The sequence below is a fragment of the Sphaerulina musiva genome, assembly GCF_000320565.1.
Source record: "Sphaerulina musiva SO2202 unplaced genomic scaffold SEPMUscaffold_1, whole genome shotgun sequence".
Lineage (NCBI taxonomy): Eukaryota > Fungi > Ascomycota > Dothideomycetes > Mycosphaerellales > Mycosphaerellaceae > Sphaerulina > Sphaerulina musiva.
Window position 1 is genome coordinate 1,821,235 of NW_016017383.1, and position 22,118 is coordinate 1,843,352.

Consider the following 22,118-nt stretch of genomic DNA (forward strand, 5'->3'; position numbering starts at 1 on the left):
ACGCGCCACTTCTTGCCGTGCAAAGCATTGCTCAGCCGTCGATGCAAGCTTCGCCATTGGCAATTGCACGCGCGATAAACTTGGATGTCCAACAGCTGACAGCTCAGAGGCCACTGCGAGCCTCACCATTGGATATTCCATCCGCGATGGATTTCAACAGGCGGCCAATGGCTCAGAAGCAAGTGCAAGCTCCGATATGCCCACGATCAGGCGCGACGATATTCAGTGTACAGTCAACAGCTCAGCAAGCACATTCCGACGCCACAGAACATGGTGCATCGCATCGTGGCAACGATGAGAACCGCACCCCAGCAATGGCTTCGACCTTTCAGTCTCGTGGGACCAATGCCGTCAGCAGCAAAGATGGCAAAACACCATTCGAGGCTAGGGCCAGCTGAGGAAGGCACAGAACTATAAAGATTTTTCCTGGTTCTGTTCAGTTCCGCCCAGCAAAACGTGCAGTGAAATGGCAGAGAGGCTGGCCATCAAGCCTGGTCTGGCAGATAACTGGTACCAATAGAGACACTATCTCGACATGCCTGGGCAATGTTGTTGAACGCCAAGCTGACAATCTCTCAAGAATCTTCATAACACTTTTTCATCTTCCAACCAAGTGCCGTTGTCCAACCTCGATCAGTGTCGACCCTCCTCCTCTGTGAGCTTTCAGACCTTACACATTCATCCCTGACTTCTGCATGCTCCGACTGGTGTGTATGCTGAGGTGCTTCACTGGCATGCTTCAGCTGTTCTTCTTCGTCGGTATCGTTTTGATCGGTGCAGCTCCTTCCGTTGCGATAGCGCTCATCAATTGGCTGTCGCCAGATCAAGAAAATCCTATGGCTGATCGCCATTCTGCGAGCCTCATTCCTGATTCACGACTTCTGGCAGGTCGGATTGGCCCTGCTTACCGTTCTCGCGCTTCGGATGGAAAAGTTTGTCGATCTGCTCGAGCTTGTTAACGAGCTGCAAGAAGCCGTCAGAGCTCTCGGAATCGCAAGCAAAATCCGGAGGAAACCATGTTGCCATGTCATCTGGCCAGTCGGCGTACGTGCCGATCGGGAGGCGTTCATTCTTGGAGAACATGGTGGCCCATTCTGCTCTTGAGACACTAAGGCCCCAGCAACTCTTGGATACCTCTGGAGGCAACTTCCTGATCGTGGACTGGCCTGCTGGGAATTTGCTATCCTGGAAGCGCACAAGATCCAGCGTGTAGTCCGTCTGCGCAATGTTGTAGCGGTACTGCACCTCTTGCCGCAATGACTTGACCGGAACAACTGACTTCCAATTCACGAAACGCTCATTCGCAGATCCCAGCGCCACGTCAGGCTTGATCTTGACGCCTTTTGAGAAATCAGTATATGCGTGCTCGATCTTGGCCTCATCCACAGCACGAGTGGCAGTAATATCGAATTGCCACGCGCTCCCGGTGTGCAGATCAGTCAACGCGATAGTCGCCAAATGAGTAGCTTTGCCAGTGTCACGGTCGACGCGCACCCAGCGGTCTTTCCCTTCCACAAGCTGATCCACAGAGGCTTCAGAACCTTCCTCCTCATGCCATGACTTTATGAGAAGTAAATCTCCAGCTCCGTCTTCAAATGAGAAGACTGCCGAGAATTTTGGCCTCACGTCTGCAAGAGTAGCAGTCATTACGTCTTGTGGCACCAAAAGCTTGTTTGCGGCTTGAACCAAGGGGAGAACATGATCATCCACATTCCCAAGTCTGCGGTCATGTCAGCGTGATGCAGACAGACTGGAGATCGGCGTCCGTACTCTTCAGTGACTTCACCTCTAAATTGCGACTCCTTTGTCATGTCTTCATACTCTTCCAGCTCATATACTCCAGCTTCTGGGGGAGCCCACTGTCGAAGCACGAACGTGCCCAGGCGAATTACTAGAGTGATCGTGCCAATATAGAAGTGTATCTTCTTGAGAGCGTTTTCAAGCGTCATCCTTGCCCTCTCGACATTCAATATGGAGCGCTTCGTTGCGTCTTCCAGCGCGCTTGCATCTGTGACGGCGACTTCACCACGAGGAGAGTAGTCGACGTCTTTGACATCTTCAATGGACGCTGTAATGGTATTCGGTCCGTAGTATGGCTCCAAGCTGACGAGTGAAGGCACAATTGACGCTCGCCAGTGTGTCAAGGCAAGTCTGACCGGATTGATCGACTGAGCTGTTAGTTGGAAGCAGGTTCTGCGGATACGCAGCAGAGCTGCCTGCACTTGCTTGGACCCACCCAACACGAGGAACGAGTGGATATCCGAGTGGTAATTGATGTAGCACTCGCAGTCCATGCGGACTGGATCAAGTGCTTCGTAGCTTGGGCCTAGAACATCCTCTGGCCTGTACTCCAGATGCGGCCAGTGAAAGGTTCCTATGGCATCAAAAAGCTCCTCTGGTAGGGGAATCTGACGATAGCAGTTACGCTTCACGTCGTTCCTGAAGCGCGTTTCGGCGCGTTGCCTTAGCTTGGGTGTGAGTGAACCAAGTTTGCGGAACGAGGAGTTCTTTTGTGAGCGATCATTACCGATGGCAGACAAGATGCGCCTCTTGGCCTCAGATACGTCTGATGAGGTACCCCAGAGCCCTAGGCCCACGCCATCCACACACGCCAGGAAGCAGCCCTGATCCAGGGCAAGGCCGGCCAGGTTATCACGAATCGCGCCCGCGATAGCCAAGGGAACAACTACCGTGTCCTTATACGGCTGGCGCGCTCGCCAAGCTTTCTTCCCGGCATTGTCTGGATCGGCCTCAAATTTACGAGCCTTGGGTCTCTTAGAATCTCCGAGCGGCTGGCCGCGCGAGCCCCGCCACAGCCTTTGAACTGGAAATGGGGGCCGGGGATGATGTTGCGCGCTGGGTGGCAGAATGGGCGCAGCTTGCTTCTTTTTCAAGAGAGGTAGCTTCTTGTGATCAACTTGGGTCCAGGTGGATTCTCCAGCACGCACCAGTTCGGGGTCGCCGTCCAGATCGGCATCCCAGCCGTCCTTGTTTTCGCCCTCGTAGTTCTCCATACTGACAGCGATAGTTCTAGCCTGGGTGCAAGGGTGTGCAGCGGCCACCAACTGTAGGGTGTCGTGGCGAGTCAGTTGTGGTGGCGTGGAGCCGTTGTGCGCAAGAAGGAAAAAGGGCAAACGGAAAAGCTGTGTGTTCGGTGTGCTTGAGAGAGGGAGAGAGTACCTAGGTGTGTGTGAGAGTTGTTAATGATACAGGTAGGTAGGTATTGCCTAAACCAGCGTGACTTCCTGCATCGCACATCATTCACACGGTAGTCATGACCATAGCCTATAACGTACCTTCTGCAAGTGGACCGGTATTTCTTCCCAGGAGGTAGGCACCTTCCTATCTTACTGATGCCCAGTGTTCATGCCATCTGTCGCGACAATTCATGTGTCGAGCCTTGCCATTGGGGCTAACGCCAGGTACATTTACATGTATTTTGGGCATCGTGTCGGCTCCTGAGAGAACGAGAAGCGTCGTACTGTACCTACAAGAACCTTACAGATACTAGGAAGTACCTTGGGTGACTGTAGGTGAAGTGACGCGAAGAATTGACTCCTCTTGGCAGCCGCGAATTCGCGTGACGGCGCGTCTTCCTGCACCTCCACCCGCGCGCGCGCATTCTCTTGGGTGGGCATGCCACAACACCGCCGGCAACAGATGCGAAATGCCCCCCAGGCCCAGGCAGAAAAGCTCCAAGGCGGAGCAGGCAAGAAGGTTCTTGTCTGGTGGAGGCGTGCTGCGAGAGGACTCGGACGATGAGCTTGGCCTCGAAGACCATCCCTGGGAGTGGATACGGGACAACGAGAACCGAAGGATTGTAGGCGCTCGCATGGGAGCATTTGAATGTTACGTTGGCGACGCGGTGCTTCTCAAAGCCCCATCGAGCAACGAAGCTTGGGTCGCACTGCTCTACGAATTCTTCGAGGGGGAGGACGAAGACGACGATGGCCAGGGGGTGGTAATGGAAAAGAGGGCGAGCATGCTGTGGTTCTCCTCGGAAAAGGAGATCAGGAACAACAAGAAGAAGCGTGGTGACCACTTGCCGAACGAGTTGTATATCACTACCGATTTTGACAGCAACCCGCTGGGAAGCATCAATGGCAAAGCACGCATTTTCTCCGGGCACACATTTCTTCAACATTTCCCAACTGGAAAGATTCCGCGTAACAACAAATTACATGGGAAGGCTTTCATCTGTAGGCGGGGTGTAAACACCCGTACCACCACATACACCGATGAGTTCGCATGGGAAAGTACGTATGCAGGCTCGGAAAGCCTTGACAGCCTGATTGAGCTCGTAGAGACACAAACTGTCAAAACACGAAAACGCAAGGTCGCGAATGAAGATGTGGAGCCAGACGACTTTGTCGCAGAGGAAGATGATGATAATGAGTTGGGAACTCCACGCAAGAAGCGAAAGATGGCATCCGCACTCTCAACGCCATCACGAGCCAAAAAATCCACACCTCGGAAATTCCTCACACCTACGGGGCGCAAAATTGTTGCTAAGAAGCCTCTTGAGTTTACGCCGCTGGGCACAAGAGTGCTTGCGACTTCACAGACTCAGGCATCACCGTATCAGCTTGCAAGGTCAACACTGCACGTCTCTGCTGTGCCTCACGCCCTGCCTTGCAGAGAGAGAGAGTTTGAGTCAGTGTATGCGCATCTGGAAACGGCCATCTCGGCGGGTACAGGATCGTGCATCTACATTTCTGGAACTCCCGGGACTGGCAAGACAGCCACGGTGCGAGAGGTGGTGAGCAGTCTCCAAACAGCTGTCGCCGAGGAGAAGCTAGATGACTTTTACTTCGTGGAGATTAACGGTATGAAGGTTACAGAGCCTCATCAGTCATACAGTCTATTATGGGAAGCTCTCAAGGGCGATCGGGTCAGCTCCACACATGCCCTGGAGTTGCTAGAACGTGAATTCACTACGCCCAGTCCGCGGCGCGTACCCTGCGTGGTCCTGATGGATGAGCTCGACCAGCTCGTGACGCGCAACCAAGGCGTGATGTACAACTTCTTTAATTGGCCACAACTTCGACATTCACGGCTCATCGTGTTAGCCGTTGCCAACACGATGGATTTGCCTGAGCGGACCTTGTCCAATAAAATATCGAGCAGACTTGGTTTGACACGCATCACCTTTCCGGGATATACGCACACGCAACTGATGACCATCATACAAAGTCGTCTCGAGGGCGTCGGCCAAGTCGTCGTTGATCCAGATGCAGTCCAATTTGCGAGTCGGAAGGTCGCTGCTGTTTCGGGCGATGCCAGGCGTGCGCTTGACATATGTCGTCGTGCCGTTGAACTCGCAGAGCAGGACCTCGCGCAGCATGACCAGGCGGAACAGGAGAATCAGCCTCTGACTACGCCGAGCAAGACGTTGAAAAGCGCCACGAAAGGTATCGTTACTATTGCGACCATCAAAAGGGCCATCAACGAAGCCACTTTGACCCCGTTAGCGGTACATCTGAGATCGCTGCCCATGGCAAGCAAGCTCTTCCTTGCGGCTCTCCTTGCGAGACTGCGTCGAACTGGTATCACTGAGTCTACACTTGCAGATGTCGTCGACGAAGCCCATCGCATGAGCACCATGACGACCAATAAGATCGTCGCAACTCACTTGTTGGCTGTCGTTCCGAACCCAGCTCAACACGATGGCGAAACGACAGATGGTTTGGTAATGACGCCTCAGAAGCGCGGTCGGCCAGCCCAGAAAAAGGACATGGAACGCGCAGCACGCGTCTTGGGGCTTGGAGTGGCCGCGCAGGAGCTATCTGAGGCTGGCATCATTGGCCTGGAGAGTAGACATGGAGACCGTGCAGGACGAGTGCGCTTAGGGACGGCCGAGGAACATATCTCGGATGCCATTAAAGACGACGAAGACTGTATTGGTTGGATGTAGAAATTTTCGCTGAAATGCACGTGCTCGCTGCCGCCAATGCACACATGATATCATCGCTATTACCATGTCAAATTCTCAATGCTGCCTCCGCAATGCTTACTATTTGTGCAAAGCTTCCGTCTTCTCGATGCGATCAGCAATGAGCTTCTTGAACTCTTTCCGAAGTTCAAAAGGCGCCACATGGCCGAGCGTTTCATGTATCGAGGTCGTAATTCCACTTCCATCGCCACCGAGGTCTTTGATCAACATTTCAGCGTGCACGAAGCCCAGCATCTTGTCTTGCTTGCCGTGCAGCACCAGTATGCGTTCACGTCCGATATCGTCGGCAATCTTCTGCAGTTGTTTGGGGGACTTGTGATGGAAACCTGCGGCGTAGAGCTGGCAAATAAAGCCTGTGCCGCTGAATGCACCGGGATCCATTCGTTTGCTGAGCTCCCCAGCGGCAAATCTGTCGCCGTTGGTGGGGAAGGGTTGGACGACGTATTCGGTCTCGTCGGGACGTGCGAGCCACTCTACAGAGTAACAGTCGCCTTTTACTTTGGCGAGCTGATTGTCCAGCGATTTGGGAATGACCAAATTGATGCGGTTCTTGATGTTGTCGAGGAATGGGATCGTTCGTACCACACGAGGTGCTGTCGATATCAGGTTCAGGCTACATATCCGCTCCGGTATGAGTGCGGCCTGGTCATGTTTAGCACAAAGCCTTGGAAGAAACTGTCTTGAGGGTGTTCCTTACTAGTTCCTGAGATATCATGCCGCCCATACTGATACCAACGACGTGAACACTTCTGGGTTGGGTCCAGCCCACATGATCAAGCAATTCCACGACATCCTTGGCCATCTCTGAAGTGGTGTACCGCAGCAGAGGCTTGTCGCTTTCACCCATGCCCCGATTGTCAAACACCAGACAAGTGTACTTGTCCGCCTCGGTATGGCCGAAGTCTCTGGTTTGTCGTTGCCATGTCTGCAGTCAAATCAGCATCTGCTCACGGCCGACAGCGAAAGCACACAGATACCACCGCTGTCGAACACACATGGCTGTGTGGGACAGTCTTACGTGGTACTCTCACTGTGCTGCTATGTACATACCTTCATGAACCCCCCGAGCCCCATAATCCACTATGGACTAAATCAGTGACTGCTGCAGAAGTGCGTGACTGTTGTGCATAAAGGACGTACAATGATCCTGGACGGTCCATGTCCGTGGATCTCGTAGGCGATTTTGAAAGGGCCACCTCGACCCCGGGCGACTTCGACCTTGTCCTTCTGATCGGGCTGGAGATCCCAGTTGGTATGATGGTATTCGGGATGGGCGAAGACTTCAGCTGCAGTGAGCGGAGGCGGTCCCAGGCCGCCGTGGGCCAGCTCGTGCGGCTTTCGAGGATCGGAGGGTCTTTGAACTAATCCGTAAGCTTGTGCCTTTTCTGCCAGAATTTCTGTCCATGTGGGAGCGACGCTGACTGACGCCATGCTCACAGTTGTATCTGCGAGATGTTCTGGAACAAGAACCTTTGGCACTTATCGCTGCCCACGCCGCAGGTCTGCTATCGGCGGGGATATTTCGGCTGACTGATTGTCTACCTATCGGCTATGCACGTAATCCACGTATCGTGTCACTACAAGAAGATAAGGTAAGGCTGGCCTGCAGCTGCGGAGAACCTGGGTCTGGGGCCGAAAAGGTCTAATAAAGCGAGGAATTGAAAGCGCGAAGCTGATACTATACACATGAGAGAGTTGGTATGAGCCTATGAGGTACGAGTGAACTTAATATTCACTGGACCCGACATGTGCATGTGCAGAGGCACATGCTACAGAGCATGATGTCATTTACAGCCACCGAAGTCCATGAATGTGCCTCAGAACTACAGTACATGTACCTGGTACCTTTATATGTGCATTATATTTCCGTCCTGATACTCGCTGTATGCTCTAGGATTCTCACTGGGAATCCCGCATGTCCTCCTCTTGATCTTACTGCCAATGTCTAACAAACGTGTGTCTTAATTGATCATAGTCTCCGCACTCCCGATTGGCCGCGATGCAAAAGCTACACACCCATCTGCAACCCCTTTCCTACATTGCTCACTGCTCACCTTTTCGCCACCAAGGTAGCCTAGCCAGATCAGCTTTGCAATCCTTTCGTCTGCCACAGATCCAAGATGCTGTACGGCATTGTCCTTTGCTGACGCCTCTGGGTTCGCCTGAAACCAGACGTCCAGCGATCCGTTCATATCGCGCGATAATATCATCACGCTACCCTTTGCAGCCTTCCCACCCGTGAAGATGTTCTTGAAATCGCCAACAGCTTTACCGAAATCTTCTTGGTCGTACTCTGTTTCCACGCCCTTAGAATGAGCTTTGGCCTCACGAGTTCGATTTGTAATTCCCGTTATCCACCCATCACGAAGGTGCCCAAAGTCGGTGTTTCTGGTAGGCGCAATCCGCCACGCGGTTTTGATACCTGGGACTTTCAACAAGTCCGACCATATCTCGCGACTTGCACCGGGCTCTTGGAGACGTCTTCGGAGCTCCTCTTTCTCCGAAGGAATCAGTGTTGAAGCAGTCTCGTTGATGTCTTTGATCAAACGCTGTTGCAGATCCGAAATGTCCTTGGTCCGGATGTATAAGCCCGCCACGTACACCTGGATGCTGAGAAAGGAGACAGTACGGATACCAAGACCGACAAGGGTATATTGCTCATGATTCTGTACGTTGCCTGGATTGGTGGACACATCAGGCGTAATGCTGATGTTACCAAGCGGGTCCGCCTGAGGGGCAGACGGGGCATTCGTAGGAAGATAAATGGTTCGAGGGAAGTGAGGCACACTGCTTGTGCCTGTCTCGACAAGCTCAATCTCTTCACCCTGCCCTTGGGCTACTATCCTCTTGCCTTCGCCAGCGCCGATGACAGTCACTTCTTTTCCCTGAAAACTCTTGTCCAAACTACCACCTCCGTCCAGCTGCTGGCCCTTCCTCTTCCGCTCAGCCTGGTCCATTTGGTCGAGATCAAGATTTGCAAGCGTAATGGTAAGCCCCGCGAAAGTCAGCAGTAGTCCCATGCCCGCAAATCGCATGCGCCGCAAGTGAAATTGCCGCCTCTCCTCCTCGGCCAGGTACTGATCCCGCATGCTCATTTGAGGTCGTAGTCCTGCATCCAGCTCGACTTCCGGTGCGTGCTGCAGATTCTGGCCAACGAACGAAGGAGTCTGCGCCGGAGTGGTGGCCGCCCGGTTCCTCGTAGCTGGGTTGCTGTAGCGGGAGGATGAATGGCGAAGCTGTGTGCATCGTGCTGGTCGCTGCAGATATTGGATTCTCGGCGATAGCAGCTTCATGGTCGTACGCGTGGACGAGGCCATATCAGATAGAGGTGATGAGTGCAATTATGCGGCGGCGCAGGTGGTCGGGAGACTTCAAGATGCCTCTACAATACTAGGAGGTACAGGTACTACAGGTAGGTAGTACCTAAAGTCAGGGTAAGTTGTAGATTGCCGAATTATTGCCGGATTCTTGGCGCAGCCACACCCCCAAATCGAGACTTTTACTGCTGCTGTCTGGCGTTCTCTTCAGCGCAACTGTCAACCATCTCAACGCCCATTGCCTTCGAGGAAACCCGACAACTTCGAATCAGCGACAACAAAAGCTAACAAGATGGTGAGTCTCTTTTCGCCAACCACCTTCCGCACTCCCTCACCCTCTGCCCGCAATGGCAGGCAGTAAGAGAAATGCGCACCTCTCCTGCACACGACACTCGTCCGCCCATGCCTTCATGCACATGACCATCACCACTCCCTCGCACAGCTCCGTACTGACACCATGCCCCACAGTCGGACGGAGAAGAGCAACCCCAGGAGGTCGCCGCGGCCGAGGAGGTTGAGGTGGCAGCAGAGGCTGGCAAGTCTGGCTCCATGTCCGTTCTCGATGCCCTGAAGGGTGTCCTCAAGATCGCCCTTATCCACGACGGTCTCGCCCGTGGTCTCCGTGAAGCCAGCAAGGCGCTCGACCGCCGCCAGGCCCACATGTGCGTTCTCAACGAGGCCTGCGAGGAGGAAGCCTACAAGAAGCTCGTCGTCGCTCTTTGCGGCGAGCACAAGATTCCCTTGATCAAGGTGCCAGATGGAAAGCAGCTTGGAGAGTGGGCAGGTCTCTGTACGTCAATCTTCATTGAAAGACCGGATGTTCGTCATGGTGCTAACAGAATTCTTTAGGCCAAATCGACCGTGAAGGAAACGCTCGCAAGGTCGTCAACTGCTCGTGCGTGGTCGTCAAGGACTGGGGCGAGGAGTCGCAAGAGCGCTCTATCTTGCTCAACTACTTCCAGACTGAGCAGTAGAGAGCATAACAGGGCAAGAAAGATACCGAGAGGACACCTAGTCGTTCTACTGCGGCCGGAGCAGGTTCCAGTATCTTCATCCTACTAGAACGACTCTCGGCCAAGGCAGCCCGTTCTTCATACATTGAGTCCGTCTCGGCATCTTCTGCGGTTACTCTGTCTGTGGCCACCAGCACCTCGGCGTACAAAAAGGAAGCATCAGCACATGTTCACTAGACTCGTATGGGAATTGCTGAGGACCTCAGCAATGGCTCAGTGTACATTAACGTCAAGTCTTGCGCCTTCAGATATCCTGTGCGCGCCCGAATAGAATGAAAAATCAGCACAACCTTTTTTTTTCCTTCCAAGTCTGTTCCTGTGGTCCTAGCCAATATTGACTGTTCCAACGCGGCCACTTGGTCGTTCACTGTCCTTCGGATTACTCGAGAGAGACATGAAGCATAACATGTGTTGCAGGAGTCTTCATCTGATGTATTGCATGAATTCATGCACGGTCGTTATATTCCAATGATCGCTACTTATACCAATGCCATGACGTGGGATCCGAAAACCCGTGCTGTATACATGCTACCGTAAATGGGATGCCTAATCCACAGAGCCATACCGGCTCGTCACCGAAAGTCTACCACGCCCCATCCACTACTTCTGCCCTTCAGCCGCAAGCATTGATAGGGAGTCGAGGGAGTCGAAGTTGGATCAAAGTAGAGTCCTTCGACGACCCCGTCACTCCTTCTCAGGCTAACATAATAGAAGCCACTGATTGTCAGCCCATGTCCCCGGTCTTGATCTCCCCGTCGTTCAGACTCCGAGCAGGTGTCGCTCTTGCCGTGCACAAAACAACGTTCTTTCCAGCGCATGAAAATGTAGTCTTTACCAACGTCGGACATGCGATCTTTGCTCAGAAGAACACGGGCCATCTCCTCATCGCCACTGTGCTGGTTGAAAGGGGCAAGCTTGCGCCAGTTGCTCGCGTCGGTCTTCTCATTCGCACTTGGAAATGCTATAGCATCGGACAAGCTTGTATATGGTGTTGAGTTGTTTGGTTCAGTCAGATGTGGTCCCTGGAGGAAGTGGTCTTTCGGACTTGGTGTAAGAAAGCTGTGCGTTTCAAGGTCAATGATATGCCCTTCGAGATATGTCGTGATTGGCGCATTCTTCTTGCCAGCTTTGGGGGGATCCGCCGCGTTTGCGATACTGAGGCTGTGAGGGTGTTGCGGCACATCATAAGCCTCCATTGTCCCTTGAAGCGTCATTCGCTCGGCGTCTATAGAATGTATGATGACACGGACAGGCCAGTGATTATGCGCCGGGTCCAGAGTCTTGTTAGCTGTCAATAGCATGCTGGCTGATGTTGGTTGAACAGGTCCCGGGATTCCACCAAGACTCTGAAATGCTGAAACAGGTTGTTCGATCCAGCGTGTAGAGCCGGGCGGATGATCGAAACCAGTGGCAGTGGCCGCTGTTTGGCTACGGAAGTTGGGGTTAATCTGTTCGACTGAACGAGAAGCAGCACCTGCTCGTGTAGCTAACAGTCCAGCATTGCCGTTGGTCGCGTGCTGATGCCCTTCGAAGATGGTACCGGGCTGGAGCCACGACGAACCAGAAATAGGCTCAATCTCTCCCAAATCCATAACGAAGTCGTCATGCTTATCTGCGAAGAATTCCTTGGTGGCCAGTCCATGGTCAATCGCTGCCGACAGAGCTTGCTCGTAGCTATAACATGACCGTAGCTGGTTCAAGTAGCGGAGCGCATTTTCCAGGAACTGCGGACTTCCAGATGATGTGGCCGTCGAGGACACAGGGGGAGTAGATATCCTGGGCAACCTCGGAGGCGGATTGTCACCTCCATATCGGCGCTGCATGACCTCCGCCCGCTCTTGCATGGTGCGGGTCCGTACGTCGTTGGCTGATGGCGGTAGCGGCCAGGAATCTCGGCCAGAATTTCCACTTCGATACTGATCGCCAGAAGTACGAGTGCTCGAAGCAGGGTTGAACCAGCCGGCCGCTCGCGCTCGCTCCTCCTCTTGGCTCACCTCGGCACCGCTTCGTTGCATTGCATATCGCAGTATCCTCTCAGTCGCGCTCGGGGAGCTCTCTTGCCTCGCCCGCTGCAAGACCGCTCTGCTTCTCAAACTCCTCCGCTGACGATCTTCCACTCCAGCAGCATCGGCGAGATCCGTGCTCGGTGGCGCATGCAAGTCACGATTTCGATCTCGTGTGCGATTTGTATTCACATTGGGTAGACGAGCGGGAATAGTAGAGGAGGTGTCTGGATGCTGATGCCGTAACTCAGCGAGGATCTGGTCCAGCTCGTTCTCGTCCTGGTTCACCGCAGTGGCAGAGGGGTCCTGAGAAGGCGCCCAGTCGTACTGGTTATTCCTGCCCGGCGACGGAGTCCGGTTGTAGGCCGAAGCAGAGGAGGTCGTGGTGGCGGTCGGGTCGTGGATCTGGTTCAAACGGGCCAGCACTCGTTGCAGCCGTAGACGCCGAGATAGATCGTCCTGACTGCTGCTGCTGCTGTTGCTGTCGGCGGGGCGAGCTGTTCCCAGGCGGTTGTTTGCCAATCGAGGATCGCGGCTCATGTCATAGTGCGGTCGCGATCTACTGGCGGAGGTGGACGTGGAGGAGGTGGTGGACGTGGACGAGTCGATCGAGTCTCGTAGAAAGTCGGCGTTGTGCTGGTCGGCATCGGCCGAAGTATGCAGCGTCGCGGCGAGGTCGAGCACAGGCGAGGATAGGTAGGACAACGGGGTCAGAGGCCGTGGTGGCGCTGCTTCGAGCGGTGGAGGCGGAGGGGGCGGGGTCGGCGGAGGGGGCATCGCGGGTGGTGTTCTTGCTGCTGTTGTTGTCGTTGTTGCCGCTGCCGCTTGCTGGTTGACTGCTGCACTGTGCTCTCTTTCTACTGCATCGTCGATGTCCGGCCACTCTCCCACTCTCCTACGCGTTCCCGCTTTCTTTGACCGCACTCCCGGGGCAGAGTAGATGACCGACGGGACAGTAAGCAGCGTGCAGTGAGGTAAAGAAGCTGTCTTCGTGTGCCGCAGACAAAGGCTTCCGTCCCGTATCTTGGTACCGCGCCTTAGTTACCTGTATGCATCTAGTACCGACTGTACCGTATTGCCAAGCATTATCTCCACGCCGATGACATCGCTCGGGCTTGCATGGCATGTTACATCCATGCACGGGTCATGATTTCAGTCTTGACAAAGTGACGCTATTTCCACTGCCTCCTCGATTGCACTTCGGGCTACCTCTCTACATGCTTCTAGGGGTAACTATATGTATTTATTGTACCAGACGGCAGTCTCAGGATCCTCCTAGAATACTTGCTGCTCTCTGCCCTGCACATAGACGACGGGTCCTGCGTACACGTGTCGTCCTTGCACGAAGTAGAAGACAAGTGCGATAGCCAACACGCCGCTAAACATGACAATCGCGTAGTTCATGCTCTGCGACGATACGGGCGTCGTCACTGGAAAGCAGACCCAGATCATAGCAAAGCAGCTGTACACGAACGCAAAGAGGTTGATGGGCAGACCGAACTTGCCGAGCGACCATCTGGATCGTGGGAGCTCTTGGCCACGGAAGCGCTTCAGAGTGACGGATCCAATGGAGATGGCATAGGTCGACATGAGGGCGAGCAATTGCAGGGAGATGATGGCGTTGCTAGAGGAGATGGTCAGCTCAGTATCGGAGTGGTCATATGCATTCCAACTCACAAAGCGATCGTGCTGCCCAGATTAATGAGACTGAGCAGAATTGTGAATGCATAAGTCACCAAGACGGCATTCAGCGGAATCATCAACTTCGGGTGCACAGTTCCAATCCACTGGTAGCCCGGCAGTCCTTTGTCTCGAGCAAATGCGAATGTCTGTCTGGAAGTGGAGGCAAAAAAAGATGTCGCGCCTGCCAGACCAAGAACAATGATGACGGATGTTAAGCCCACGGCGCCGCCAGTCGATCCTGTGCCGGACTGGAAGACGTAGATGTAAGGAAAGCCGCTGCGGCTACTCAGAGCTGCCTCCACATTCGTCAAGCAGAAGCAGTAAGTGATCAGCATCACAAAACCCATCGATCCATTCAAGAGATATGACCATATCATGCAGCGTGGGACCTGAATGGCAAAGTGAAAAGGTAAGCAGATGCCCCTCCTGAAGTGAGACATGCTCTCCAGCAGCCCTTCCTTTACTTACAATGACAGAAGCATCTTTCGTTTCCTCCGCCATGTGGGCGGCGCCATCAGATCCAATGAGGCCATAGATGGAGGTGACTTGTCCTACCAGCATAGATAGACCGGTACTGGACCAGCCGCCGCTGTTATCAAAGGTGAAGAACACATCATCCGCGGTGTTCTTCGGACTAAGCACCCAGAGAACAACAATCACTGTAGCGAATCCGAACACGTGCAGGACGAGGATAATGCCCTCGATCAGTGGGAGCTGCTTCGCGCCCCAGGTGTTGAGAAGAAGACCCATCGTCACCATCAGTATGACAAGTAGGTAGCCCTGGTATGGTTTTGGCTCGTAGCTATCATGGGTGATGGCAATCAGGCCCTGGATTTGGGTCCCAAGCAAGAACATGCCCGAACAAGTGCCGCACTGCCACGATAGTGTCGACATCCATCCAGCGATATACGATATGAGCTTCTGTTGGCTGCGAGGAGCGAACTCAGACGCCCAGTCTGCTCATCTTGTCAACAGTGCAAAGAAGAAACTGCAAAGCACACAGACTCACGATATTGTCCGCCAGCCGTGGGCGCCATGCTTGAGAGTTCCGCCAAACTCAGGACTATCGTACCAAAGCACAAAAATGACCCGACGAACATCCTGGATAGTAGCAGAGGGTCAAAGGTCAGCAAACGTGTTTCAGAATTGATGAATCCCGCTGAAATATGACCAGTTCCTCACCAGATCATCCCACCGGTACCACCATTCGTCAGACCAGCAGCTGTTGCAGAGAGGGTGACCTCCCATGTCCCCATAGCAATGGCGACGAAACCCAGGATACTGGTAAACCGGAAGTTCCTCCGCAACTCTTGACGTTTTCCAAGACGTCGCATATCCTGCTGATCGGCATAGGAAGATCCAATACCAGAATATGGCTCTCCCGTGTCGTCGTCGTCGTCATGACCGCGCTGTATTGTAACCTGATCCCCCTTGCCTTTGAGTTCATAATCCACAGCTGAGGACGCCATTATTGCGGTAGCAAGTGCTCCCTATTGGGAAGACAGACGACCAAAAAAAGTGGCAATGAAAGGGGTAGGTGGGGTCGCAGAATCTCGAAAGTGATGTTGTCGAAAAAAAAAAAATTAAACCCTTATTACCGTCCTCTTTCTGCCATTCAGGCATTCACTGCAGTGCGGGTCACCTGATCGCATGATTCGCATCGTGCATATCGTATCTGTCTCATCAATCTCACAATCTATCTCGCTTATAAGGTCGAGATGGTTATATGAAGGTGAAGCACCAGGCCAGGGTAAAGGTGTCCGCAACGGACTCGCCAACTCGCCATGATCACGGCTTAACATCGATAAGGATCCTGGGCACACGATGGTTGCCGCTGGGTCCCCGAGACCGGTTGATGTATGGGAGAACCATTTGGTTTTCACTAATCATCCTGGTCAATTCAGGCCCAACCCTGGTTGGGGCTCGTATGATAGGTGCTGCACCCCCGACTCCCACTCCACTTCGCGTAATTCGATGCCATGAGTGAATGAATTAGTAGCCCCAAGTGCGGTTTCTCCTCCAGCCTAATAGTAGTCTGAAGCGGTATCACGTTTTACGAGAGAGCTTACGGATGATGGACTGTACCGTATCCTCTCTCCAATCGACGCTTTGTTTTATCTATCGTAGTAGTAAGTATGTGCCAGGCTCGGCAGTGGTAGCGAGGAATTAATGTAGCTGGTTGTTTGCCGTTTTCTTTTTTGGGGGGCTCACGAAAGACATTTTTTGATATTTTTTTTTTCGTTGTCCAGACTCTGGCGGAAAGAGAGAGCGACCCCGGCCCCAAATGTGTTGCACACCGACGAATCCCCAGCGACTGTGAGCAAGTATTGAATAACCGGAAAGAAGAAGAAGAAGAAATACATCCAACCCAACAACCGCATTGGACGAAGACAGGGGAATATAGAAAATCCCAATAGAAAAATGGAAGGTGATTCGGAAACGAGCGCCGAATGGAGCACAGCCATCTCCGACCGCGAACGCGGGCCCTTGGTGACCATCACGGCCTGTCTGATGCTGGTGGCCATGTTCTTCTTTCTCGCCTTTCGCATGACGATCCGGTGGCCCTGGAGGAAGCTGTTGGGCTTCGATGACTTGGTGGTGGTGCTGGGAAGTCTGGTGGCGACGGGGCAGGCGGTGGCGGTGTTTCGAGCGATTCACTTTGGTTTGGGTCAGCATCGAGAGGATTTGGGGTCGGAGGATATAGGAAGGTTGAAACATGTGAGTTTTGTTCGGTTTCGCTCTTTCCCTCTCTTTCTGCAGGTGCGCAAGGAATAAGAAGAAGAGTAAGAGCCACCGGCCATGTACACCTTCGTTCTTTCCTCCAAGTTATTATCATAATGTAAGGTACCTGACCTGTACCTTCCACCTGCTGACCATCATCTACCCGAGCCAGGCAGCCTTGGCAAGCGATATCCTCTCCGTCATTGCTCTCACCTGCTCGAAACTTGCCGTGTCTCTCCTGATCCTACGACTATCCACCTTCAAGCGACATGTCCTTGCCGCGCGAATCATCACCGTGTTGATTTGTATCTGGGGCGTCATCGCCACCACTTCTTCCTCTATCAGCTCTACATCGAACGTGAAAGCGAGAAAAGATGGCTGGATTGGCGTGGGAGCCTACAGCGTTGTTTTGGAGGTGAGTCTCTTCTTTCTACCTGTCTTTCTGAGAAAAAGAAAACCCCCCAGGCTGGCCCATGATGAGTTATTCATCCATCCATCCATCCATTCCCTTGGCATCATCCCCCCCAAAGAAAGAAAAAGAGGAATAAGAAAAGAAAAGGAAAAAGAGAACTAACCTCCACCCTCCATCACCCCCAACACCAGACCTCCCTCTTCCTCCTCCCCATCTACCTCGTCTGGTCCCTCCAAATGCGCCTCTCTGCCAAACTCACCATCATCCTCGGCTTCGCCTTCCGCATCCCTGCCAGCGCCCTGGCCTTGGCTCGAGTGCTCGCTGTCGCCAAAATGCTCTCGATCGAAGCCTCCCAAAGCGGGTCTACCCTCGACCTTCCCTGGGACTTCGTCAGGCCGACGATTTTCGCCATCATCGAAGTGAATTACTCGTTAATGGCGGCGACAATACCCTGCATGCACCTGTTTTTGCGACAGTTTAGTACCGGGTATTTGGGCACGACTTTGCAGCAGGTGGAACCGTCGATCGGTGGGGGGACGGGGCAGTTTAGTAGTACGGGTACGATGAAGGGAGCCAGTGGGAGTGGGAGTGATTCGTATATTTTGAGTAGTATGAGGAGTTCGCATACGAGGCACACGATTACGAGGACGAGGAGAGAGAGTCATATTAATAAGCATGGTGCACGCGAGACGACGCGACAGAGAAGTGGGTCCGGAGACGAGGACTTGTTGAAGAGGAATGATGGGAATACGACGACGACGTGCGTGATTCATCCAGATCAGATTACGACGGAGGGAGATGGAGAGAGTCGGGTGAGTGTGATGAGTAGTGGGAGTGATGGGATTGTGGTGCGGCAGACGGTCGAGGTGAAATGGGAGGAGGATGCGCCGAGGGCGGCGGAGCGGGCGCTGTTGCAACGCTAGGACTAGGAGGTATGTACAACGACGTAAGACGAACAACGACGAAAGACAGAAAGAAACAAGGGAAGTATGTACATGTAGAACAGACAGACGACCTATGCAGCAGTACCAAACCAAAAAAAAGGAAAAAAGAAGTGTACACAATTGTTTCTTTGCTACAAACTATTTTCTTTTACTGTCTAGCAGTAATAATCAAGCAGCAAACCAGCATTCACTTATCTTCGCGCGCGCGCTCATATTCAAAGCACGGCCGAGACCTCTACCCTGCCATAGTGTATAAGCCAGTTATACACAAACAGGTAGACATAGTAGAATGATCACTATGGTTCTGACCAGCATATATCCATCCATCCCACACATGGAAAGCCATGGAAGGTCTGCCAGTCAAGGCGACCCCATCTGCTCCCCATGACACACGCAGAGAAAAAAAAAGGACAACAATTCCAGAAACAGACGACGAACCACTCGAAGCAGGTCTACCTCCTCCAGACTAGCTATCGGAAACAAGCTTCGGAGTCTCAGCGCGTACCACAGGTTGGCGCTGGTCGAGTAACGAACTGAATCGCACTCCAGAAAATCTCGGGTTGTGTGGTTTCTGGGAATTTATTGTCCGTTCCCCTTTTTCGTGATGTTGTTTGTGGCAAGGTAGAGTACAGCCGGTCATATTAGGCGAGGCTCGAGACATGTCCAATGCTCGGGCGCTCAGGAAAAGAAAAATAGCCTGTCGTCAAGACAAAGTCCATCGATCACCAGTATCGACGTGCTTCCTCGGCGAGCAGATCATCGCGAGCCGTCATCACCACACCGTATCCGCTGACTGCACACCGCTTGCGCGATGTCATGTCCGGAGTGTACGATGGGCTTCCGGGCTTTGCAATGTCCGCAACGGCATGAAAAGAGAATCGAAAGTCGAATAGAGTCGAAAATCGCGGCATTCCAGATGTCGTCACAATCGTGTACGCGTCGCAGAAGTAGAGGGGAAAGTCCAGTTCCATGGTCCCATTGCACCCATCCAGCCCTTTCCAACATGCATTCATTTCACCCATAGCCCTTCCTCCTGGGTTGACCGTGAGGTCTATGCTACCCTCTTTGCAGTGCATGCCTCCCGAGATAAAATGCTGGTCCCACCGGTCATCCGATGGCCAACCCCCAAAAAAAGAAAAGATAAGAAACGGAAAGAAACAGAAAGACTCGAAAACAGGTCGCTCGCTTGCTAAGGTGCCAGATCTCAAAGAATGAAACAATTCGCTTGCATATACGCCGTTCACATGGCTTGTTGTTGTTGGTGGTGATGATGGTATCTCGTTGATGATCAACATCGGGTATCGTTTATATCGCATCGCATTAGGTGTAAATCGTGGGTCGCGTGTCGAGAAGTCCTGTGCGCATCAGGCTTCGGGAGTAGTGACATGATTCCGGATGTGGCCGCAATGCCCGATAGACTCTGGTCGTGGATGCAAACGTGAGAGCTCAGACAGCGGTGGCGTACTGGGTCTGCATGAAGCCTCCGTGATTGTAGCCAAAGTCGCCATAGCCATAGCCCATGTCCGAGCCACAGTGTAGGGGAAATGGATTCGAGACGGGGACGGGCGCGATTGGCTCCGGCGAGCTGTAGTACTGCGATGGCGCCGACGTGTACGGCTGGCTGAAAGACGGTGTCGGAGACGGCAGCTGCACGTTGCTCATCGACATATCTTGCCAGAAAACATTCGACTGGTTGTCACTACATGGCGTCGCCGTAGGAGAAGGGGTCGACATGAGCACTTTCCACGAATCGACAGGCGATGGGAGCGTTTGGAGCGGCAGTTGTTGAGGGCCTTGGGGCGCCCACCATCCACCTGATATCGGCACCGCGGGGACCATCGGAGCGGGATGAATGACATCCACGATCCGTGGAGGAGGTGGCAGTAGTGGAGCAAACATGTTCATGATGGCGCTCTGGACTTCCACTGATCGGCCGTCCAGAAGCTCGCCGGCTCCGTCTTCCTCCATACCCTCGAGAGCGCGGACTCCCGTGCGGAACACGAATCTGTTCGCGGCCTGGACGAATTCGTCTTGCATCTTCTTGACTTGCGCTTCCTTCTCGGGCCAGCTCCAGGTGCTCGCTGCCGAGTCTACCGAGTAGATGTCCTTGTGATATTCGATCAGTGCGTCAATGGTCTCGGGGGTCAGCTTGAAGGCCACTTCGTGCTGTGAAACCATGTCGACGTGGACCACGTAGGCTTCAATGTGAAGCAGCTGGAAGTTGAACAAAGCTTCCACCAGCGGGTCATCGTCTTTGCGCAGCTCTGAATCGGGCGCTTTGGGAAGCATCAGCGATGCCAGCGACCATATGGCAGAGGAGCCTCCCAGGGTTTCGGTCAGACATCGAAAATGCTGTGGTACACTGTTGAGGGGTCGCTTGATGCGATTGATACGCTTCAACGTTTGCGTTAGCCACGGCTCGACTTTGGTGTTGAGAACGATTTCAGGGCCGGATCGAGGTGCGAATGCGGCGGCCGAGGCCGGCAGTAATTGTACGGGCATCGCTGGATGTGGTGATTGATATGTGCTCGACCTTCCTGTTCCTGACAGTGATGGGTGATGATGATGTAAGCGATGTTGTGTATTGCGATGTGCGATTTGCGAGCAACAAGAGGAAGTGATACAAGGTGAACGACGTGATATGGGGTTCAAACGAGTCGCAACGATTCAATTAGACAGCGTGCCCTGGGGAAAGAAGAATGAAAGTAGAAGGGCGGATGGCTATGAGCCAATAGGCGGGCAGGAGGGCGAGGTGAGTGAGAGGGCGCAGTGAGTGGTTGCGCGGGGTGGCCAGGCTTTTAGTAGTATCTGAGGGAACCCACACTAAACTCAGCCTCTTTTCCGTGGCCAGTTGCATACACACCTACCAGTACCACCTAGCATCGTGCATATCGGAGGTAGCTCTGCAGCATGCATTAGCTTGAGCTTCTTCGCATGCTCATCACGTTTGTCCTCGTCGCGTTCCTCCGAGATGGAACAGATAGTCAGTACCTACCTACATGTACTGTACCTAAGGTGGGTAGTAGTAGTCTAGTAGAAGTGAAAGTGGTTGAGTAGGTAGAGAGGTGATGGCGGTAGTATCGCCTACCGCGGCGCATTCGGTACGAGAATGCGACACTAGATACCTAGAGGCAACGCGTTGTCATTTTCGGTACTATGGGGATCTTCTCGCGATGGCGGATGTGCAGTACCTTCTAGGTTCTGTTCTGTTGTCTTCCAGTGTGGCATTGCAAAGGCGGTTTGTTCGGCCGTGCACATATCAGGAATCTGCTCCGACATGCTTTTTGCCCTTGATCCCGTGCTCCGAGGATGCGCAAGTGTCAGCAGGCAAGGCAAGCAGGACGAGAGGGCACTCGCCTTGCTCTCCATACATGATACAGTTGTGAGACGCTGCGAGGCTCACCGTGGTAGACAGGGTGGCAGTCGAAGTTCATCGCAGTGCATCGCAGTGCATCGCCGCGTCGACTGAGCTTCGACGACGGCCAGTCGAGCTGGGCCCGGCTCGTCGTGCTCCTCCGTCCCTCAGTCAGTTCGTTCTGGGAAGGAGATGTGGCTGGTGGGAAGACGGCGCGGCAGAGAGAATGATGTGTTTCAGGGGAGAGGTCGAGTTGGAGCGGGCCAGGCCAGCGAGGCGGAAGCTCTTCCAGACCATCCGGATGGAATGCAGGCGGCAGGCGGCAGGCAGCAGGCAGGAGGCAGTCAGGATGTCGTGAGAGCAAGAGTTGGCACGACTTGATGGTTGGATGTCGCAGAACGGAGGTGCCGAACTACGCACTGGCGGGCCCGTCAGCGGGATGTTCGCTGCACCAATCACCGCTCGGAGCCGTCCTCCTCATCACACAAGCTTTTGGCAGCGTCCACATTCAGAGCAGAAGGAACTTATGGCACATGGAAGGCTGCCGAGTAGCACCAGCGCCTACTCTGACGGCTTACTTTAGGTACCTGAACTACCTTACATGTACATGGACACACAGACATGGAAATGGAATGGACCAGTGCCCGTGCCGACTCCTGCTGGCGACGTCAGTGTTGGTGGAAAGGGAGAGATCTCAAGAATAACCAGTGCATATCT

At 53.5% G+C, this 22,118-nt stretch overlaps 11 protein-coding genes across 11 annotated transcripts; 4 read left to right on the forward strand and 7 right to left on the reverse strand.

Annotated features, from left to right (window-relative positions):
* Positions 1-41: 41 nt before the first annotated feature.
* Positions 42-398, forward strand: SEPMUDRAFT_112825 (uncharacterized protein; the record flags this gene model as incomplete). The annotated part of the gene is made up of 1 exon (XM_016900998.1): positions 42-398. The coding sequence occupies one exon, from the start codon at positions 42-44 to the stop codon at positions 396-398; it is 357 nt and encodes a 118-aa protein (XP_016764919.1).
* A 250-nt stretch (positions 399-648) lies between these two features.
* SEPMUDRAFT_76362 (uncharacterized protein) lies at positions 649-3,476 on the reverse strand. The gene is made up of 3 exons (XM_016910137.1): positions 3,297-3,476; positions 1,771-3,180; positions 649-1,720 (listed from the first exon to the last, which is right to left on the reverse strand). The coding sequence occupies exons 2-3, from the start codon at positions 3,012-3,014 to the stop codon at positions 862-864; spliced, it is 2,103 nt and encodes a 700-aa protein (XP_016764920.1). The 5' UTR covers positions 3,015-3,180; positions 3,297-3,476; the 3' UTR covers positions 649-861.
* Positions 3,477-3,654: 178 nt separating this feature from the next.
* On the forward strand, positions 3,655-5,914 carry SEPMUDRAFT_129671 (P-loop containing nucleoside triphosphate hydrolase protein; the record flags this gene model as incomplete). Its single annotated transcript, XM_016902303.1, has 1 exon — positions 3,655-5,914. Exon 1 carries the CDS (start codon positions 3,668-3,670, stop codon positions 5,912-5,914), a length of 2,247 nt encoding a protein of 748 aa, XP_016764921.1. The 5' UTR covers positions 3,655-3,667.
* Positions 4,421-7,629, reverse strand: SEPMUDRAFT_145954 (alpha/beta-hydrolase). The gene is made up of 5 exons (XM_016903363.1): positions 7,380-7,629; positions 7,094-7,307; positions 7,004-7,033; positions 6,651-6,878; positions 4,421-6,595 (listed from the first exon to the last, which is right to left on the reverse strand). Exons 1-5 carry the CDS (start codon positions 7,382-7,384, stop codon positions 6,014-6,016), a joined length of 1,059 nt encoding a protein of 352 aa, XP_016764922.1. The 5' UTR covers positions 7,385-7,629; the 3' UTR covers positions 4,421-6,013.
* Positions 7,630-7,791: 162 nt separating this feature from the next.
* On the reverse strand, positions 7,792-9,317 carry SEPMUDRAFT_145955 (uncharacterized protein). Its single transcript, XM_016903364.1, has one exon. It carries the CDS (start codon positions 9,268-9,270, stop codon positions 7,915-7,917), a length of 1,356 nt encoding a protein of 451 aa, XP_016764923.1. The 5' UTR covers positions 9,271-9,317; the 3' UTR covers positions 7,792-7,914.
* A 173-nt stretch (positions 9,318-9,490) lies between these two features.
* On the forward strand, positions 9,491-10,580 carry SEPMUDRAFT_145956 (40S ribosomal protein S12). Its single transcript, XM_016903365.1, has 3 exons — positions 9,491-9,565; positions 9,739-10,060; positions 10,120-10,580. The coding sequence occupies exons 1-3, from the start codon at positions 9,563-9,565 to the stop codon at positions 10,242-10,244; spliced, it is 450 nt and encodes a 149-aa protein (XP_016764924.1). The 5' UTR covers positions 9,491-9,562; the 3' UTR covers positions 10,245-10,580.
* Positions 10,581-10,721: 141 nt separating this feature from the next.
* SEPMUDRAFT_145957 (uncharacterized protein) lies at positions 10,722-13,278 on the reverse strand. The gene has a single exon (XM_016903366.1). It carries the CDS (start codon positions 13,061-13,063, stop codon positions 10,856-10,858), a length of 2,208 nt encoding a protein of 735 aa, XP_016764925.1. The 5' UTR covers positions 13,064-13,278; the 3' UTR covers positions 10,722-10,855.
* A 283-nt stretch (positions 13,279-13,561) lies between these two features.
* On the reverse strand, positions 13,562-15,522 carry SEPMUDRAFT_160198 (amino acid permease 2; the record flags this gene model as incomplete). The annotated part of the gene is made up of 5 exons (XM_016907888.1): positions 15,152-15,522; positions 14,979-15,070; positions 14,438-14,925; positions 13,964-14,358; positions 13,562-13,910 (listed from the first exon to the last, which is right to left on the reverse strand). The coding sequence occupies exons 1-5, from the start codon at positions 15,436-15,438 to the stop codon at positions 13,562-13,564; spliced, it is 1,611 nt and encodes a 536-aa protein (XP_016764926.1). The 5' UTR covers positions 15,439-15,522.
* An 868-nt stretch (positions 15,523-16,390) lies between these two features.
* Positions 16,391-18,025, forward strand: SEPMUDRAFT_104137 (uncharacterized protein; the record flags this gene model as incomplete). The annotated part of the gene is made up of 3 exons (XM_016900529.1): positions 16,391-16,687; positions 16,863-17,105; positions 17,294-18,025. The coding sequence occupies 3 exons, from the start codon at positions 16,391-16,393 to the stop codon at positions 18,023-18,025; spliced, it is 1,272 nt and encodes a 423-aa protein (XP_016764927.1).
* Positions 18,026-18,161: 136 nt separating this feature from the next.
* Positions 18,162-20,796, reverse strand: SEPMUDRAFT_145958 (uncharacterized protein). Its single transcript, XM_016903367.1, has one exon. It carries the CDS (start codon positions 20,546-20,548, stop codon positions 19,493-19,495), a length of 1,056 nt encoding a protein of 351 aa, XP_016764928.1. The 5' UTR covers positions 20,549-20,796; the 3' UTR covers positions 18,162-19,492.
* On the reverse strand, positions 18,769-19,122 carry SEPMUDRAFT_112834 (uncharacterized protein; the record flags this gene model as incomplete). The annotated part of the gene is made up of 1 exon (XM_016900999.1): positions 18,769-19,122. One exon carries the CDS (start codon positions 19,120-19,122, stop codon positions 18,769-18,771), a length of 354 nt encoding a protein of 117 aa, XP_016764929.1.
* Positions 20,797-22,118: the final 1,322 nt, after the last annotated feature.

Coding starts and splice junctions, on each gene's coding strand:
- SEPMUDRAFT_76362 (XM_016910137.1), bottom strand. CDS start 3,014: ATGGAGAACTACGAGGGCGAAAACAAGGACGGCTGGGATGCCGATCTG. Junction 1,721..1,770: donor AGAGGTGAAGTCACTGAAGA/GTACGGACGCCG, acceptor ACATGACCGCAG/ACTTGGGAATGTGGATGATC.
- SEPMUDRAFT_145954 (XM_016903363.1), bottom strand. Junction 6,879..7,003: donor GGCTCGGGGGGTTCATGAAG/GTATGTACATAG, acceptor ATTTGACTGCAG/ACATGGCAACGACAAACCAG. Junction 6,596..6,650: donor GCATGATATCTCAGGAACTA/GTAAGGAACACC, acceptor AAACATGACCAG/GCCGCACTCATACCGGAGCG.
- SEPMUDRAFT_145955 (XM_016903364.1), bottom strand. CDS start 9,270: ATGGCCTCGTCCACGCGTACGACCATGAAGCTGCTATCGCCGAGAATC.
- SEPMUDRAFT_145956 (XM_016903365.1), top strand. Junction 10,061..10,119: donor TGGAGAGTGGGCAGGTCTCT/GTACGTCAATCT, acceptor AGAATTCTTTAG/GCCAAATCGACCGTGAAGGA.
- SEPMUDRAFT_145957 (XM_016903366.1), bottom strand. CDS start 13,063: ATGCCCCCTCCGCCGACCCCGCCCCCTCCGCCTCCACCGCTCGAAGCA.
- SEPMUDRAFT_145958 (XM_016903367.1), bottom strand. CDS start 20,548: ATGCCCGTACAATTACTGCCGGCCTCGGCCGCCGCATTCGCACCTCGA.